The sequence below is a fragment of the Ailuropoda melanoleuca genome, chromosome 14 (genome assembly GCF_002007445.2).
Source record: "Ailuropoda melanoleuca isolate Jingjing chromosome 14, ASM200744v2, whole genome shotgun sequence".
NCBI classification, from domain to species: Eukaryota; Metazoa; Chordata; class Mammalia; order Carnivora; family Ursidae; genus Ailuropoda; species Ailuropoda melanoleuca.
Genome location: NC_048231.1, coordinates 61,653,061 through 61,673,214, shown reverse-complemented (window position 1 = coordinate 61,673,214; position 20,154 = coordinate 61,653,061). Strand labels below are relative to the sequence as shown.

Below are 20,154 nucleotides of genomic sequence, written 5' to 3'. Positions count from 1 at the left end.
TTTCCTTCCTTTTTTCTTTCTAGCAGATAACCATAAAACAAAACATATTTGCTTTCAGAAATGTATTTCAAAACAACCTGCCCCTTCTCTTCACACACCCCAAATTAAAGACATGTCACCAAAACAAAAAGTTTTATCTTGCTCCCCCGTCAAAGACAAGGTGGGATCTGGGTGTGATTTGGGGAAAGGTCTGTCTTAGTTTGGGGTCATATTTTTCTCTGAGTCAGGCCGATCTTCTTTCGCAAACCGGAGGACTGGAAAAGTATGCCTTTAAAGCTAGAGGTGCCCTTAAACTATTTTGCCTCTGATACTCCTCACAATTTTTTCAATTGTTTCATCTAATGGAGTTTGAAATCTCTTTCCTTATCCCCACTCCAACTGTAAGACTCACAAACCCTGTCCTGCTTTGCCTGTTATCATGTGGTCTTCCTGTGGGAACCCCAGATTAGAAGATGTGCCCATCTCCCTGTCTGGGCCTGCCATCGCTGGGTTCCGAAGCGACGGTCTGGGAGCACAGTCATTGTGGGGGGCGTACTTCCTGCCTCTTGCTGGGTGGTGTATGTTTCCCAGTCCCTGGGCTCTCCATTTCTTCAGATCCTTCGGACCTCTGCATCTCTCGTTCTTGGGGCTGAAATCACAGCCCCTAAACACATCACATAGCCTCAGGGATCTCAGGAGTATAAATTGTGTCAAGTGAGCATGTGGGTCTGGAACTGGTCCGTTTCTCCACCACCTCATTTCTCCGCTTTGCGGGCCTGCGGGGCTTTTGAAGTAAATTGGTGCTCCACCAACTTCCACTTAATTTGCTCAGTGGTTAAATTGATCTATCTCTTTTATTTGATCGAATCTCCAGGAACTGAATCATTTGCATTGATTTATTGATTGGTGCTATGTTTTCACCATTACTTTTGATCACTTTCAGCTGTTAATATTGGATAATTCAATCAGGATTGATTGGCCTTACCATTGAAGGCAGAAAGTTAATCATATAGGACAAAGAAATAGAACACGGCTAACCTCAGTTTGACTGTTTTTCATTCATTCTCTCTCTCTCTCTCTCTCTCCCCCTCCCCCCCACTTCCTAACATCTATGCAGTAGCACAAAGCTAAGCTCTAGCTTGAGCAAAGAAGGGAGTTTAAAATTTTATAGCATTCACAACGCATCTAAAGATGAGGCAGGTTTATTTTGCTTTTTTTCTAAGACTACGTCTAGAAATCAAGCAAGCATCCAGAAAGATAGATAAACATAATTGTCACAATGAACTCATTTGGACTAAATGAGTAAATGCATTTTCAATTACCCGTTTTGTACCCATAAATGCCTGATCGGCGTGTGCATGCCTGGAGGCACAACGTGGGCTCACCTTTTACTAAATTTGGCCCTCACTGCTTCACCATGTGTCCTGCTAGTCAAATTTTCAAGAATCAAGTGGCTAATATGACTGAAGTAAGGGCAGCAGAGGCGACGGCAATAAGCTAAAACCACTTTATTTACATCTGAATCGTTTCTGCAACACCCCAGCTCAGTTTTTAAAAATTCTCCATCCATTAATTTCTTGATGTTCATATCGATGGCTGGTTTTCGCTATTAAAAGATGGAGCACCACCTCCTCGTTCTAGGACTCATTCCCTCCTCCAACAGCCCTGTTGTTAGCGATCTGCCATGACATTATTTTTTTGTCTGGCCCAGAGTTGACGACAGATGGCCATCTCCGAACTGCCATCAGTGCGACTTTATGGAGCATCCAGCCAGGGTGTACTGAAGAGCACTGTGGTCGGTTCCACAGCCCCCTCCCTCCCCACCCCCTGGAAATGTTCATCACCTCTGCCACATTCTGCTTTGGCTGGGCTCTAGCTGGCCCCACCACCTTCTATGTCGCCAAGACGGCCGGCTGCCACGGCGCCAGAAGAACTGCTTTCTTTAGGGAACGAGAAACTGCAGGCATGATTGTCCTGTAAAGACAGAGCCCTGTCTCACCACGTTTGTAGTCAGATCCTTTGGAGAGATCCGGAAATCCCAATTTCTAGAACATTCTGCAATCCAGAGAGGCACGTTAAATTCCCACATATGTTCCTATTTTAGATGTTTGCTCCACACATGGATCAGCTTCCTCACATGAGCAGAGACAAAATGCCAAGAATAGACCCTTTGTGTTTACAAACTTCTACCCGACTATTGGAAAACACCACCTCCATATCCAACTGGTGTGACAATTAGAGAAAGAGAGATGGTAATCACGGACTTCAACTATAAATCCCCTGAAATGAGCAAGGAATTCATTCCAGCGCCTTCCGATCCATCGATGTGGCAATCCATCGGACAGCCGCGTGAAATGAGCTGTTGCTGTGCGTTTGGAGAAAGATTGATAGGCTGCCCTTGATCAAGTTTGCTAAGGCAAGGCAGCTTCAGAGCCAAGCGTGTATTTTAAGAGGAATTCGCATTTGTATCCTTTATTGTTATATTTGCAGCGAATCTACAGCTCGGAACAGGCTCTGCCCTGCAGCTATGAAAGAGTAAGTTCCCCTTATTGGAGAGAGAGCAGTGTTCTGTAAAAGCCCGAGATGTGGCGGGCGAGATGAATAGTGCTTAAAAGCAGTACTCGCTCGCGGTGCTGTCATTTAGAACAGCAACTCCAAGGCTTTAAGCGGGAGTGAAAGGCTGGGTAAACGAGTCCGTTAAAAGTGGTGAAATTTTAAACTGCCTAAAATAACAGGCCTCCTTCATTGATAACTTCATTGAATGAGCGAGTGGGAGAACTAACCAACTGGGCAGGAACTGCCTTCCCGTAAGAGGAAGAGAAAAGTGTGCAAGAAGGTGGCTCTTCCCCCATACCCAGCGCGGCTGGGAGACGGGCATCTGTCTTTCGCGGCCCCTCCTGCTTTGATTCAGTCCCCCAGCTGACAGAAGACCACCTCTCACTGCAAACCCCAATCGCCTGTAAAAGGTTTTGTTTTTGACATTGCCAAAACTTAATTTTATAATTATCTGACTTACACCACTGGGCACATCTGCTAAGTTTGTGTGCCTTCTAGACGCATGAAAGGCTACTGGGATAACCATTAAATATCAGCAGTGTGCTTTGCTGTGCTTTGAGTTTCTAAGGGTGAAAGGTGATTGGGCAGGAAAATAGAACAGTCTATTTGCTGTGAGCCAGGCACTAAGACCTCACTCCCATACTCAGTTATAATTCATGACGGTACTGGTGGGCAGCCCTCAGCCCTCCATGGAGTTAATGCATCTCCACTGAAGCCTGCTGAGAGCACCCTGCGTCCCCGCCCACCATCTGTGCCTTCACTTGCAAGCTTTCCCTCTCTCTTCCTCACCCTTTCCTGAGATCTCTTCATATTCATATTGTCGGGCCCCCACTGCTTCGTAAAGGTGGCTCTCCGAAACGGGATTGTCATTTAACTAGGAGAAGAGCTGGAAGGAACACATTACGCATTATGGGGTTGTTTAATGTCTCGTTTAGAAAATGTCCATCGGAAAATGGACAGGGAGGCGGCAATTGCCTTAAACCAATGGCAGACTCTGCGAGCCGGGGCTGTGCTGCCAATCACCGGTTAGGAAGAGGCACCCATGGTCTGAGCGTGGTGGGGGGCCAGGCATCCAAGACAAGGTGGATGTTGCGGTTGGAGTTATGCCTATTCTGAACCTGAGTCCAGAGTCCAGAGTCAAAGCTGAGAAATGTTTATGCCCTCTGTCCAGTGGCTCGGGCCAGCCGGTGGCGTGAGTGCCAAGCCAGTCCCTACACACTGCCCCATCTGTGACATGATGCCGCCCACCCTGAGGACCAGAGCTAATTGCCCCGGGGCTCCGCAAGCCTCATCTCGAAATGATCAAACCCTGGGCTTCGCAAAACCACACTTGCAGTGGCTGTGGTGATCTGCAGTGGAGTGGGCAAGGACGCTGACCTCCCAAACTGGCTGCAGCCCAGAGCTCCAGAGTAGGCAGAGACGTTTGTTCCCTGCCTGTCCCATCCCCTGGGGGGCCCTCCCCCCACCACACCCCACTCCCATACCCCGCAGAGAGCCCAGGGCTTGACGGGGCACGAGAGCATGCGTGTTCACCCAAACGATGAAACTGCACCTCCTCGTTCACGGCCGACCCGAGATTAACTTGTAACGTTTCACGATCTGTGCTCTTAACATAGTCTGTTGTTAGGACTCCTTTTTAAAAGATAAATCAAATTCAGGCCTAAAATACCAGTGTATGCATTTAACAGATGTGATGCCATTGGGGACCCACTGTGTTATAAACTGCAGAAATGGCCTTTTTATACTTCAGACTTGGGCTTATTCCAAAGAGGCTTTGGAACTACAGCGGCGAGGTGAGAGGTCACACATTAAGACAGTAGCACCCACACGTAATTCAGCCTTGTGCGTAATTGGTTCAAAATCCCGTCCTGATGTCTGGGTGGTATTACATCCCCTCGCTCACCCTCCAAAGGGAAAGTAGGGCAAGCAGGGCTATACGCACTGTCCAGGTTTTCCTGGGTGAAAGATCACTTTGAGATGACACGGCTGAGGAGTCAGCCTGAAATCCTGGTTGGTATTTTATTAATTTTGCACCAAGATAAATCCTGAAATTCTGACAAACTCCATGACAGGTGAAATTCCTTCTTGCAGAATCTGCTCAGCAAGAGGCTGCTCATTTCATTCTGTTCCGAGGCAGGCAACAGGAGGGCAGCTTTATAATCAGCCCTCAAAGGACCCCCAGCCGCCCCAGAGTCTCGGGCTGATTGAATAACTCCTGGGCCTCTTCCCCTAGGCCTCCATCAGCGGGGGTCCTGTGGAAAGCAATCTCCCGCAGACTGGCACTGAAGTGAGCTTTAAACCACCATTTTCTGCTCTCCAGAGGAGCCTGGAGTACTAAAAGATAGATGGGCTGCAGATATTTTATGAGAAACTGTCAGAAGAGGAGCAGAGTAAATGTTTTTTTTCTTCTTCTTCTTTGAGTCACACACTACATCACTGTTGAATTTCTCCCAGAATCTTTTACATTTAAAGTAAGAAATTAATTGGTGGCTAACCTTTCATTCCCCCTCCTTCTTCTTCGTTGTCTTCCTCCTTTTTTTTTTTTTCTTAAATATTCACACAGAGGCCCTTTGCTTAACCACAGTTGCAGAAAATCAGTACCATTTGCAATGAAATATTTATAATGACAGAATGAAAAATTGGATTCATTTTCTGGCCTGTAGCCGAGCAGCCGGCAACTTTGTGCGGCATTGTTTAGGAATCTCTGATTCCTCCCTTTCGTCGGCGTCTTTTCCGAAAGCAGGCCACATGTCCACTTGCCCGTGCTTTGGAGGGACGCCCACCAAAACACAGAACCCATGTCGACCTTTGAACAAAAAATCAGGGGAGGAAAGAGCCTCTGTCCATGCTGCCGTGGGGCAGGGGCTTGGCCCTCGGCAGAAAGGTAGCGAGGGCGGGGAGCTGGTCACAAGGAGGAAAAGGGCTAGCTCTGCAGGGAAGGGCGGGGAGAAGTTTCTGAGGAATCCAGGAGACAGTCTGGCGTGCACTTCGGAGCGGAGCACGAACTGCAGTCAGCCCGCCACAGTGCCTGGGGGCAGATTTTTAAGGGGAAATGGGAAGGCAGGACTGAGTTGTGTAAATAAACACCAAATATCAGAGCTCACCTTCTTTTTTCCCTTTAGTGTTTGCCGCATCAGCTTTCCGGTCCACATGACCCTCATGTACTCAGAGCTGCTTTCTTTCTAACCAGGGTTGATTATTGCATTTTTTTTTTTTTAAGAGATAAAAGACCAAAAGATTCTGCTAGAACAGTCCGGCGCTGTATTTCAAACAAGTTCCGGCTCACAAGTGCAAAGCCATAGCAATACATTCGTTCTGATGATGGGACCAGATTGGATTGGTAGCAAGATGCCTATGGAGTAAATTTCAGTCTCCCAAATAAGTTTCTGCTTACCGCGCCCCAGACAGGCCAGGAGAGACCGTCCGTGTCTCCTCCCTTCTCCGTTGTAGGAGTCTACCCAGGGATGGCTCACCCTGCCTGCACCCCCCCCCGCCCCGTGCTAAGGGGGCCTGATTCTCAGGCGGCCACACCTGCCCTCTGAGGTGACCTTTCATCAGTCCCCTTTTGAAGCCCTGAGTTTCATTAGTTAGCGTTGTTGTCTTTTGCTGCTTTTGCCAAAGTGGAAACAGTCCTAGTAGATTCAAGCATGCGTAAAAATAGTCAAACTCGCATCTTCAGGTTTCATTCACATGAATCTGCATCATGCGTTGCCAACTCCCCAAGATCAATAATCCATATTTTATTGCACAGTAAAGGCTGCCTGTAATTGAATTAGCTCATTCATTCCATCTGATTAGCCCTATTTTATTCATGGAGAAGAAAAATAATAGAAACGTACCTTCACCGCTCTGTGGCATTATGTGATAGTAAAAGAGCCTTCAGCACTATAAAAACATATTTATAAAGATGGAGAGAATTAATTTCAGTATTTGTTTATAATGCGAATCACATCACACTGCCTTTTTGTTGTTGTTGTTTTGGGCGATAATTGTCATGCTCACACCTCCCGTGTCCGTCTGTCCTCTCATCAGCCTGGCGTGAGTATCCTCTAGCTGGTCTCTCCTCTGAGCGACAGCAGACCCCGCTGCACAGCTCCGAAAGACAGCTGGGCCCCACGTCTTCTGCTATGTGCCTTTGGAGAGAGTCACCTTAAGCAATTTCACCTCTTCTCCATCCATGGATGACCATTTTCAAGAGTTTGGCATTCTTCCTCTTGCTCTCTTTGTAGCAGAATCTCTGTCCAAATTTGGATGTGGGTATTGAGAAACCCTGAACAGGAAAGGGCTCACTCATTACTGGGATCTCTCCAGATCGCAGTGCAGAGTACAACTTGTATGTGACACACACTTTCTCAGAGGCTTGGAGTTTTTCAACAGGCTTCTAGATTTGTCTTTGCATTGCATCCAAAAAAAAAAAAAAGGATTTGGAGAAACATGCTGACAGTTAGCATGAAATGATGTGTGTTCTGACATAAACTACATTGTCGCTTAGAAATCTAGCCTGAAGTGATTTTACTGTAGCATTTCTTTGATTCAGTGGAGAAAAAGAATTTTCCTTAAAAGTGTGTGTTTTAGGATGTGACGCTAAATTTTCTCCAGTGCTGTGCCTGGATCGAGCAGATGGTTTCCACTTAGCCCTTACTCTTGCTTTCTTTCTTGGAAGACCCAAGTGAAGGGGGGAAAAAAAGTTTATTTTTTCATGAGTGCTTCAACTTAGAAGAGTCTGAAATCTATCCCCTGGTAAATGGACACTGTAATAGTGTGTGTTCAGAATCAGTCTTCTCTCTGCAGACCAGGAAAGGACACTGAATAGTGTTCACTTCTGTACTGCCAGACGTATTTCTGCATGTGACGTGGCTTGCCGGACCCCTCTGAATGATTTTCAGTGTTATTAAGCAGACTGCTAGGAGCAACAGGCCTCAGGACAGAAGTAAAGAGCAGAAGCCCTTGGTGAAGGAAAGTTGCATGTCAAACCCCGTCATCAGGAAGAGAAGCGCCCAAATGCAGACTTCATTTGAATATGCGAGCTAACAACTCTCTGGGAATATTTCTCTTCCTCTTGTCCAGCTCCTTCTGTGTTGTGGCTGGTTTGCATTTGTGTTTGAAGTGCCAGGCGGTTTAATGAAGTTATTCTTTTATAAATTTTGCAACACTGAAGCAAGCATGAGGGCTTTAAATTAGAATAAGTGCCACTTCTGTATGGCAGGTTCCTTTGAGGACTGATTAGAATGAGGCCTCCCGTTGCCAGGCCCTTTATGCATGGCAGTGTTGCCGTGTGTACTTGTTTACGGCTCACCTTTGAATTTGCGTGAGTATGCACCATGCCTGCTGCCTGGCCCTCTGTTAGTCAAAGCTGCCTTTCTTCCAGGATCATGTTAAATACTTCACTTTAAAGAGTTATTTTTTTAATTATATTGCTTTATTGTAATGAATTAAAATTAACTTGGAGTAGCAAATTATATAAGAATGTGAGGGTTATAGATTACTCTCACCATAGTTACAGCACATCTTTGTGCGGGGGAATTAAAGGCTGTCTTTCTAGTAGCTCTGTGTACCATGAGAGGTGAGGAAACTGTCCCACAGAGACCTGGAGAGCAATGTCAGAAAAGGTGCCCAGGAAGTGGGAGGAGAATGGGAGTTTAACCTGGGAGTTTCTGAATCAAAAAGAGGCTCTTCTTGGCTGGGTGGAAAGCCGGGGACAGCACTGCCATTGTAAGCCCCGAAAGCCCCCGAGACAAGAGTGGATGACAGACAAGAGAAAACACAGATCTACCCAAAGACCTGACAAGGTTCAGTGTAGGAGATTTGGTCTCTCTTGGTGCCTGAGTGTACTCGCCAACCACCAGGGGCGATGGCAGAGGGTGAGGGGGTGGGAGATGATTAAAGGGAGGGGGCTGGAACCTTTCTAGGGTACACAAAAACATGCAGGGGAAAAAGCGAGCAAGAAAACAAGCACCCACCTTGAGTGTGAAATTACTTCTCCTCTCTCCAAACCAGAGTTGTTTTATTTTTTTTAAAGTGAGAAACACCCTGGTAGAATTGGGTTTGTGAAATATTTGCATGTTGAAAGGACTTTCTTAGAATTTAAAACAAGGGCTACTTGAGGCAATGAGGGACAGAAAGATCACAGGCCAACAGCAGGGACTTTACCTGTGGAACACACACATGTATGCAACATTTCTCCTTCTGGACGTGCACATGTGCACACATGCACACGCATGTTCATGCATGCACACACACTGAAACGTACACAGTTTAATTATGTAAATGATGCAAGTCAAATATCGTCCTTTTACAGTTTTATCCTTTTAATTTATATCTGCTGAAGCGAATGCCCTAGTAGACAAGCATTCGGTTGCTCATGATGGGGAAAGACTTTTTTTCTGTTATTCTTAATGATTTATAACACATTTGACTTACTCTTAATATGAGTTTACCTCCTAGAGAGTGTGGCAGTATTTTTAATAAAAGAAGTAATACACTACAAGGAAGTGGCATTTCTTTTGCTTTTTGTCCAAGTTCAATAAACTGTTTTTCATAATTATTGGAATTTGGTTGAAGGGAATCCTTGTCCATATGGAGTGGAAAAGCGGAAAGAGTCCTTGCTCCCTCCTTCTCCCTACAAAGGTTACCCTTTGAATATAAATTACAAGCCTTGTGCCTCTCTCATTCTAATCAGATGACCTTTTGAATCTAGTGGACCAGAGTTTAAATCCTAAGCCTGCCAGTCAGTTTTTAAATCAATGCCCTGTTCCAGCAGCTTTCAGGTACATAACTTTAAATTGCGATGGAGTTCAAACACACAGAAGTAGAATAAGTAATGCGGGGAGAATCTTGCAGCCGACAGCAAAACAGCCCAACTTGACTGCAAGATCGTGGGCCAAGTTATGTCACCATGGGTAATCTCAGTAACCGAGTCCTTTAAAAATAAAACCTTCCGGGATTCAAAATCTAAGAGAAAAGGGAGGAGCGGGAAACTTATAATGTTGGCAAGAGGACGTTTCTGAGCAATTATCAATTTAAGCTCCCATTATTTGCCGCTAATTACTACACGAGGCTGTTAAATATTTAGCAGAAGTTTGTTTAATTGCGTTTGACTGGGAAGGGGATGCCTGACTATGGCTTGAGCAGCAAGAATCAGTTGTGTGCGTCAAGAGCCAGGCAGAGAGGAAATGTGTATTCGCCCAAGATGAACACATTACAGCGTCAGACAAGCCTTCTTTTCTCTTCCTTCCAGATTTATTTATCTTTAAGGTATCTAAAATTAGAGCACGAAGAAGGGGCACTGTTCACAGATGTAAAATTGGAAGGAGGTCATTCTTAACCTTGTTTACAGATGTTCTGGTTTGGAAAGCGCCAGTGTGATAAATTAAACATTGCAGGGGGAAAAATTAAAGCTTAGCAACAACTGGCACATGGACACATCTGTCCGTGAAGCACTGACTTAATCCCTGAATATCTTATTAGACTGTATTGCCTATCAAAGCCTTCTATCCCATAATACGCAGGACTCCTGCTCTTCTAGAATCCAAACAGCGTCTTCAGGCTGCAGCCTCTCTTTCACTTTTGCTGGCTTTGTATAGTTTGCTTTGAATTTTCTTTTGGCCCCTTGCATGTAAGCAAGTAGTTCACAGTTTTTTTTTTTTAAAATAAACCTGAGATTTTTAATATATTTCCCAGTGGCCACCATGCCCCTTTTAGCCTATACTTCCAATTTGGCACTTCCCCCCCGCCCCGTAACATAGTAGATATTGTATGCTGTTGTCAGTTCCAAAATGGAAAAATTTTAAGCCTGGCCAGTATGCAAAACAGATAGGAGTCAGCTAGCGACTGAAGTGTTACTATCGTTTTTAAGCTGTCAGTGAAAAATGGAATTATGACCATGTTACTATTCCCCATGTATGACTCATCAGCAGTAGTGTCCTTTTGAAACTGGTGGACCAGAGTGGCTTCTTTTATTTCTCTTTGATGTTTAATTGTCAAAATTCCAGAAATTATTCTACATTAGCAATTTGGACATGGCGTTATTTTAAACATCAGTCTTTGCGTAGGCTTCTGAAGACATGTTAGACTAAGGTGAAGCGAATTAGGCGGGTATTCTTGCAACACTGGTAACCACCACAGGCTTTGCTTGGTCTGACGTTGTGAGAGAGAGGTCCTATGATGAAAATAGGCTCTTTTTGAAGTGGCTTCCCACCTCCCTGCCCAGCCTGAATGATCTCCAGCCCCACAGATGGTTTCTAGTCCCGGACAGTCTACACCCCCGGACTGTCAGCCTGACTCATGCTTACTCTCCCTCTAGAGCCCCTCCTTCCCTTCTAACCTCCTCCTCAGTCCAGCACCAGGCAAGTGTGACTTCTCTCTCACAAGACGTGAGGTGTCCTATCTCTATGGCCCGTAGCACCCTGCCTCCCCATAGTTGCTGAGTGCCACGACGGTGAGCGCCTGCCGTCTCTGCTACCTGTCCAACCCGGGGATTAGAACACATCAACCAGTGCCACTCGCAGTTGCTTCATCCCAAAGCCAGCTGAGCCACTGGAGGAGATGCATGACCTTGAAAGTTGGCTTACGCTCTCTGGGTCTTAATTTCGTCATCTATAAAATGACATATCGGAACAGATGCTGCTAGGACCCTCCCAGCTCTGAAAACATTTTTTTGGTTCTCTGATGCATTCGTTATGTACAGGTATAATTGGCTCCTGCTATTAAATCTAGGCCAGCAAATGAAGGATGATGGCTCTGCAGCTTGTTCAAAGTAGATAGTTCAACTCTCCATACCTTAAATATTAATTTCCAGAGTTTAATATTTATCCTTTGTCAGGTTGCAAATATTCCTAAAGCAGCACATTGATTAATTGCCAGGAAAATTGTTCACTGATGGTACATGGATGGTAAGTTGTGAATGAGTGGACATTTTCTGGAGACACTCGATTGTTCATACGTGCAATACCATTTATTATATATCTCAAAGGATATTATATATCCTTTCCATGCTTTCTCAACAATCGCCCATTCTCACCCATTGACTGTATTTTAAAATGCCATGTGATATAGTTCCACACAGCATATGTGTCCCTTTGGCTATCCTTTTTGTTTGTTTGCTTTTAAATTTGGCAGAGGACATAACTGTTGGACTGAAGATAGGCATACTCGAGCGTGGCACAGCAAGCTCAGTGTGTTTTCACAACACTGTAAAGCCATGGTCCTCAACTGGGGGTGATTTTTTTTTTCCCCTCTAGGGAATACGTGGCAATGTCTAGAGACACTGATGGTTGCCACAACTGGCCTGTTTTTGATGGAGGCCAGAGATGCTACCGAATATCCTACAGGGCAGGAGACGCCCCCTCCCCCACAAAGAATTGTCCAGCCCAATGTGTCAATAGTGTCAGGGTTGGCTGTTGAAAGGCAAGTCCCACTGGCCTTCTGGAACCTGTTTAATTTCTAGGCTTCTTGCTAAAATGAAGCAACAGAGTGACACACGGTGTATAATGACTAAGAAATGGTTTACTGGATTGTCTTTTGGGTTACTTTGGAGGAGATAGAACTTAATGCTGCAAATATATGGTCAAGACTTCGGAACATAAACTCACGAACATGCCAATGTCCACGTGCTTCAAGGTTATCTCAGACCACCCTTTGCTAGGCTTATTTAGCGTGAGTGTCCCAAGAACAACAACAATAATAGAAATGTCTTTCAGTGAAATTTATTAGGATGTGAAACCATTTCCTATGGGACATGTGATGGAAACTTCATTGCCAGAACCATTGAAAATTAGCCTGGAGTATCAACTTTATAAAACAACTATGTTCCAGCAAGGGGACAAACGAAATAACCTAATGGTCCTTTCCTATCATTAATATCTTGGATTTTTCTGGTCATTTCTGATGACACTGTTTCACTGTTTTTTTTAATATAATTTGGTGTCATCCGAAAATGCTTCAAGATGTCAGGCCAAGCCCATGTGAAGTGTTAAATGTCAAAAGAAAGTGCATCAGTGTCTCTGTAAGTTCATGGCGATAGTATTACCATATGAAAAAATAAAAGGGGCATTCTGTCAGGGCAAACATGATCATAAATGCAACATTCATGGCATTAAAGGGAGAAGCAAAAGCGTATCATGACAGTTTCTGAAATGCCACTGCTATGTCAAAACAAAAGAGTAGAACCCCATTTTAGTAAATTCTACCAAAGTGAAAATTATGACTCAACTTCCCTGGCTATGAAAATGGCCATGAATATGTTTTTTAGATTCCCAAAGCACTTTGGGAAGTATCATATCTCTATCTTTTAAAGAATATTCGTTAAAATAGAGCATGTCTTGCAAAAACGCACCTACCCATACACATGTTCCCGCTGGTTACCGGATAAAGTCTATGAAAACACAATTACCCCCAATTTCTCCCACCAGGAAGTGTATGGCTTGTGGACAGGAGAAACTTTGGGTGGCAAAATGGGGTCCGATTGGTACTTTCGGATGATTTGGGTCTTCGGTGTAATTTCTAGAACGTTACTAACGGTGCTTCTAGAACTGTAGCAATTCACTTTTAATTAATTTAAAACTCAGAGTACTTTTGTAGTTGTGTGGACTTGGAAAATGTTCATTTATTACATTCACATCCCCTTAACCTTATTAAGGGTTTAAAGGCCGTCCTGTGCCATAGTTTTTCTCTAGAGTGTGGGGGAAATAACCCAGTGTCCTGTCATCATTAGCAGTATACGCTTTTAAAACTATTTCACTAGCAAAAGAAGTTGGGGGTGAAAAAGAGAGAGGGTGGAAATGTACAAATCTTGATTAGAAAGTATAATTTAATAGAACATATATTGAACCAAATGTATTGATTAATGTGGAGGATATAGTACTTGTATTGATTCAAAGCAGAGATTTAGTACTAAAAGCTCTGAGCCAAAAAGCTGTTGCAGATTGCTACAAAAGTCAGTTTAATGCTGTCCTTGAGAATGCCTTCACAAAGAAATTCTTCTAATGTTTGAGGACTAGGTGGAATGCGGTATATGTCAGTTTGATCCCGGAGGGTTTTATTTTGTACTCTAATAGCTGTTACGAGCCTACATTATATCCAAGGAGTAATTTTCCTTAGGGGTGCCCGGCTCGCTTTGTGTCAATATTCTAGCATTTTAAGTCACGTACAGTATATGCTTCTGGGAACAGGGAAGGAGCCAGCTAGACTCATAATGGTCTGCATTCATTAATAAAGGCAGAAGCTTCTGTCCCTCCATTGCCCACTACAGGGATGCCTCTTTGGCCTTCAGGGACCCGTACAGACACATTTAAAGAAAGCTTTATTTTGAGTGGGCAGGAGATGAAATGTAGGACTTGCAGGCATTTCCTAAGTCAGCTGTATGCCCGAGCACAGGGGTGACCTTAATGGGTCAAAGAAGAATGCAGGTCAAAAGACTTATTATCCAGACTGTTGGAAACCAATTGCTTTTGTTTAAAAAAATAAAATAAAATAAAAAAGCGATCAGGGCTTCAAGGTGGACGGTAATGTGGAATTCTGTGTGCAGCCTGGATCTGCCTGACTGTGAGTGTACTGGAATATGCCTCTGGAAAAATCAGAGCATACAGATTATCCATAGTGTTTACAGATAAAGGTCCAACCCTCGTGATAAAAGGAAGGGTAATATAATTAGTTAATCAGTGATGATTGATTACGGATGTTTGCGTTCTTCAACTAAAGAAAAAACAACAGGCTGCCATGGCGCTGTCACCATCTGTTGAAAGAAACAGCCACATTTAATTTTTATATTTCTTTTATTTCTTCCCGCCTTGCATTGTTACAGAGCCGCGATTGCCTACTATTTCATCTGGTTGGAAAACATCTCATTTAAATTGAATGCAACTGCAGTTTAAATTCGGGATTCTAATGGCGTGGTGAATTAGTGGAAAGCTTGTTATATTTTTTTTCATTCCTTTTCAAAATAGCATGCTGGCTCTTTTTCTTAGTTTTAAAAGCTTGTCAGAATTTGTTCGAGACAAATGGCTATAAATAGGCAAGTCATGGTAAAAATGATTAACATCTTTGAATCAAAAGATCTCACAAAACTTCCATTCAAACGCAGTTTTTATTTTTATTACCAGAGCTACTTAACATTTTGCCGATGCCAACAGAGGGTTACAAAGCACAGACGAGACGTGGTCCCTGCCAAAATATTGGACAAGCCAGGGCAATCTGTGGGCACAACTTTTGGGGGTGGGGACTGCATTTTTCCTCCCTGGGAAGGTAGATTCCCCCTGGCTTTCCTCCAAAGGTTCACTTCATCATTGTTATTGGTGCAAATATTCCAATTCGCATCAAGATCGCAGGAAAATGGGGTAACTTGGCCAAGGTGAGCAGTTTCAGGAGATCATGGGGTTTCATTTTTATTCAAAAATATTTTGCTTGGATTGCATTTTAAATAGGATTAAACCGTTTGACCAGTAAATGTGGTCAGCTCTCAGAAAGGAGGAGGCTGAATTAATCATTTGTTAGAGTGCCAAGCCCAAAATGAGAATTCCAGTCTTGTAAAATGAAAGGCATCTCGTATTTTAAAAGAAATGCATGGTGCTAGAAGGGAATTTTGAAGGTCCTTGTCTGTTTTTTAGCTTTCTAAGTTTAATTTCACATTTATAGGGGAAAAAAGAACACACTCCTCCCAAATGGGGCCCTTTACAGCAAGGAGAGTGGTTTTTTTTGAAACCTGGCTATTAAGGTGCCCTACCTAGATGGATCTTCTTTTAAGCTTTAAGGTGTGCTGTGGATTTGGTTTTTTTTTTTTTTTTAACTTTAAGCCCCCCCTCGTGTAAAACAACTGTTCATAACTGGGATTAATGGTTTGCAATTTTCAGTTACTTAGACATGGGGTCTCCAAGAGATGGCTTTTTGCAGAGTAGAATATGGCTCTCTGTGGGATTTCAGAAGTTTTCTTCTCTTCCCACTTCCTTTTCTGTTGTCACCCCCTCACACGCCCCCGACGACTCGCGCTGATGTTCTCCTCGATTATGTAAAACACTTTCCCTTCCCTGGAACAGATCTTTCTCCTCATAAGCTGTCATTGCATTCCAGTACTTTGGGGACTGTGAATTGCTGTGTAAAAGTGGTGAGATGACCCAGTGCTTTGTTCCAGCGTCGTGGTTCCCTCTGGAGGGAAAGAGCCCGAAACTCTCCGGCGGAGAAGGCTGCTTGCTGACGGCCTGGCAGCCCTTTCTCCTCCCTGGGCATCGGCATCTGTCCTGCGGTGACTCAGGACCTGCTCCGTGTCATGGAAAGAGCCCGAGCCAGAGGGAACCTTGCTCGTGGGCCTAACCCTCTCTGTGTGCTTAGTGCTTCTCTTCTCTACTGCTCATCTTTCCCACTTTTTTCTCCCTTTCTAAAGAAATCATGTCTATGAGTTTAAAAAAACAAAAAACAAAAAAAAAAGCACAGAGGGCTCCCATGAAGTCACTTCTTGTTTCTCTTATCAGAGGACCCTCAGTGAAGTCTGGAGACTTCCTCTCCGTCTATTCTCTCCAGCCCCTGAAAGCCAACCCAGCCTGGGCAGGTGACACCCATTCCTTCCTTCAGAAAATGAAATTGGGCCATTTCTCTTTTTAGGGACTCAGAATAAAGCATGGGGGAGGGGAACAGACACAGCCCGGGGATCCCCAAAGGTGGTGAGGGAAGGCCTTTGAGGGACTGGGTTTCTTTTGTTTTCAAGGCAAATATGCCCATTACCCAAGACCACCTAGCAGGATGTCCCCTTCCCATCTTGACAGTCACTACCAGTGGTGGGCACCGGGCTGGGCTGGGGTGAGCTGGTCTTACGGAGTCCTCATTTGAGCTGGAGAAAAAATACAGGGGGGGTGGGGGGGATGTCAATAATTGATCTCCGTGGGATGCAGGCTTCTCTACACCAAGAGAACTTCCTGCCTTTACCATGTTTCATGCCAGATTTCCCATTTAGACATTATTTATATTAGGGCTCTTTATTTTTGTGTAAGCTTGAATTTCACATGCCATAATCTTGTCCTTCTCTCAAATGATTTATCTTCTTCTCTCTTAATATGCAAAGCATAAGTCCTTTATAGTAGCAACTTCGGTCCGTTGCAATGAGTGATTCATACGTATTTGTTCATTTCGCTGCATCTCTGAAGAGGCTTGTATGGCTTTGGTTTAGGATGAAAGCGTCTGAGACACAACCATTGCCAACTATTACAGCCAATTTGTGTTAGCTTCTTGTTTTGCAGAATCTCAGTAGAGGCACACACAAAAACACTGCAGAGATTGCAATATATCTTCCTTTATTAACCTCTAGAATCCTATCGGAATGTCTGTTACAAGCACTTACACATTTAAAACTAATGTTGTTAAATTGATTCTTTTTTTAACTTTGATTATGGTTTTTAAAAAAAATCTCCCACCACCCATCAGTGTCCTGTCATTTAGGTAACTTTTGTCACCAATGAAAAACCTGATCAGACTTGACTCTTGGAGATAACGAAAGGTGTAAGAACGCTCAGATACCATATTTTGACCAAATGAGCTTTTGTACTGTTTATAAACTCTCTGATCATCATCGTGCTTATTTTTAAGGAAGTAGGAAAGTTTTTTAATCTCATCAGTATTTTGATTACCCTTTCTACCTGTTGGTGAAAACTAATTTTCAGAAGTATTTAGAAATCGATACAAAGAAAAAGAGGATTGGCATAAACATTGTTCCTGTGTGCAGCTTTAGGCTAGTGCTACTAAGAAGAAAAAAGACCCAGCTTATCTTTCACTGAATTAATAAAAATAGGTTTGTTTTCAGTAAGAGAGAGCGACATAACGTTCCTCGTCATTATTTGTTGCCAGGCTTCAAAAACGTGAGTGTTATGCGAGTGTGAAATCCAGTGCGTTCTCACGTTTCCAGCCTCAACTCAGAAGTCACGTGTTACCTCCGCTGCAAAGCCTTCTCCAAAGGCGAGACGGGGCTAGATGTGGTAGTCACGGCGTTCCTATGTTCATTTCTGATCTCTTCCGGCCACACTGCTTTGCCATTTTGTGCCCACGTGCCTTTCTTCTTTAGATTGTGTGCCCTTGGAAGGCGTCAATGCGGGGGCCATCCCGTGCCTTTCGGTAGCCCTCTAGCCAGTCGGTCATTCATTTGGCCGGGTCTTTACGGCGACTGTTGCTGAGGACCACGCCAGGGGGTGATACAGGTGTTCAAGATATGTTTGTGAAGGAATGAATAAATGAATGAACACCAGAGTTTCCGACATAAGGAGAGAGCCAGGGCTGCAAATAACCAGAAGGCAAGACCTAAGATGTGTACTCTGAGCAGTATAAGTCAGGAGGAAATCAGAGGGGGGGGAAATCAGTTTTATATGGGGTGAGCATGGAAGTGGTTGCATTCTGAGCTAGAGCTCAAGGTTCTGAGCAGAAGGGATGGGGCAGAAGGGATGTGTAAGCTGATAGGTGGGAGATCCTGGCTCAGGGCAAATGCAGAGGAGGGAAGGGGAAAATCAGGCCGTCTGCAGACTTATGCTCTGAGGGAATGCCCTGGGCCATCCCCCATTGTAAGCTGCAGGTCCAGGTATACAGTTGGCCTCTCACAGTTGAGAAGGAGGGTGTCCACTCAGAAAGGGACCGTGCTGTGTGGATGGAAAGGAGATAACTCATGTACCGCAAAGCCTGCTTCAACTGGGGTTGGGGGTGGTTGTGGCTGCCGTGATATGTTCCTGAGTCTTGGAGGACAACCCCGAGCCCACCCCCAGGAGAGGAGCTGGAGAAGCTTCTTGCCCCTTCTGTGGGTTATTGGCCAGGCAGCCCTTGCCTGTAAAAGCCATATTCAGGGACAGATAGAGCCTCTGCGGTCAAGATGTTCCCATCTAAGAGTGGTGAGACCAAAAGCTTTTGTAATGGAAACAACACATAGATAAATAAAACTGTTAAAATTGTGCTACCCTGCTCTTTGAAAACCAGTTCTTGGGGTACCTGGGTGGCTCAGTCGTTAAGTGTCTGCCTTCGGCTCAGGGCGTGATCCCAGAGCTCTGGGACTAAGACCCACATCGGGCTGCCTGCTCTGCTGGAGCCTGCTTCTTCCTCTCCCACTCCCCCTGCTTGTGTTCCCTCCCTCTGTCAAATAAATAAATAAAATTAAAAAAAAAAAAGAAAAGAAAAGAAAACCAGGTCTTCCTTTGATAAGAAGAGATGGTGGAAGGTGGGAGGGGATTCTGGGAAGGCTAGGCAGAGGCAGAGAGAAAAGGAAAGGTACAGGCCAGTCATCTCACCTCCCACAGGCCCCTGGCCCTGCCTCTCCATCCTGGTACTCACTGGGGTCCCCACAAGCACCTCTCCGGGGGGGGGGGGGGGCAGAAACACAGTTCATGTCTTTATCAGTCAACCGGCATGTATAGATCCTTGGTCTGATGACAATAAGATCACTTAAGTGGTTTTTTTCTCCTCTTTCTTTTTTATTACAGAACCATACAATGACCCAACACAGCAGTTAGTGCAAATACGGTCTCTCAAGGAGAATGACTTCTGTGGCACAAAAAGGGAACATGTTTTACTCTTTGCACGAAACTTTCATTGTTAATGTATAATATTCAGAAACATTGTATTGTACCATAAAACTTGTATTATCAAAACTGTTGGATGTTCATGTGTTTGAACTTTTGAGCACCGGCTAGACTCTTGTATATAAAGTGTTGCACATGTATTATGTCGTCTGATACTAAAATGGTCTTATAAAGACAAGTGGACTTGGGCCCTATTCAGGCAAGATGAAAAAAAAAAAAGTGAGCAAAATGGCTTAAGAGAAAGTATTTTCGAGGAAGACAGATTAAAACAGCCGTTACAAATGAGACAATGTTTGGACTTCCTTTTATTTACACTTAAGCCTAGAATTTCTCTTTTGGTATATCAACGGTTAAATCCAAGACTATTTTTTATTGCTGAAGATTCTCGCAGACCATGAAGAGATGTTCTCCCAGAACAGAACCCCACAGCTGGATAAGGCCCGTATATATATTTGTAAGCCTTGCAGTGTGACAGGTAGACTCACTATATATGCAATTGTTGTTATGTAGACTGTCAAAGATTTTTTTTTCCTGGATACATTTGAATCTTTGAGTGTTCAAGGTTTTCCTTAATGATTTCACACAGCCAAATTCTTGAATCAGTTGAACTAACCTGTATGTTACTGTTATTAATGTTTACTCTGCGGTCTGAACCTGGAGATTACTGGAATTGTTTTCCAAGAGGAAATAAATTCAGTTTACCATTAGGTATGAGTGTATTTGTGTGTTTTCTTTTTCTAGTTACTCTACCATTAAAAAAAAAAAAAAATCGAATGGCCTGCACCCTTGGAAGGGAAATCTGCTCCTGAGCATATCGCAGGTATAACCTCCATCATATTTAACCTTTTCACGCTGGGCCAAATGCAGCCGGGAGGATATTCATCATGCTGCATGGGGAAAGAATCAGGCCCAATATACTTCTCGTCTCCCAGATACTACCAGGTCACATTGTACTGGAGGATTCTGACATCACAGATGGATGTGATGGCTGTTTTCTGTATAATTTGCAGCCCAATTCATGTCATGCTGTGCAAATCTGAACTCGAAGTAGATGGCTGCAATTTGAAAGGCAGTTTGGCTTATG

General features: G+C 44.1%; 1 protein-coding gene across 3 annotated transcripts in view; it reads left to right on the top strand.

Moving 5' to 3' along the window:
- ZNF521 (zinc finger protein 521) overlaps positions 1–19,779 on the top strand; it is a 273,128-nt gene extending 253,349 nt beyond the window's left edge. For all 3 annotated transcript variants that reach the window (XM_034643332.1, XM_034643331.1, XM_034643330.1), the window contains exon 7: positions 18,972–19,779. In XM_034643332.1, the coding sequence (XP_034499223.1) occupies positions 18,972–19,001 (30 nt within the window). In that variant the 3' untranslated portion in view covers positions 19,002–19,779. The remainder of the gene's footprint in view (positions 1–18,971) is intronic.
- The last annotated feature ends 375 nt before the right edge of the window (positions 19,780–20,154 follow it).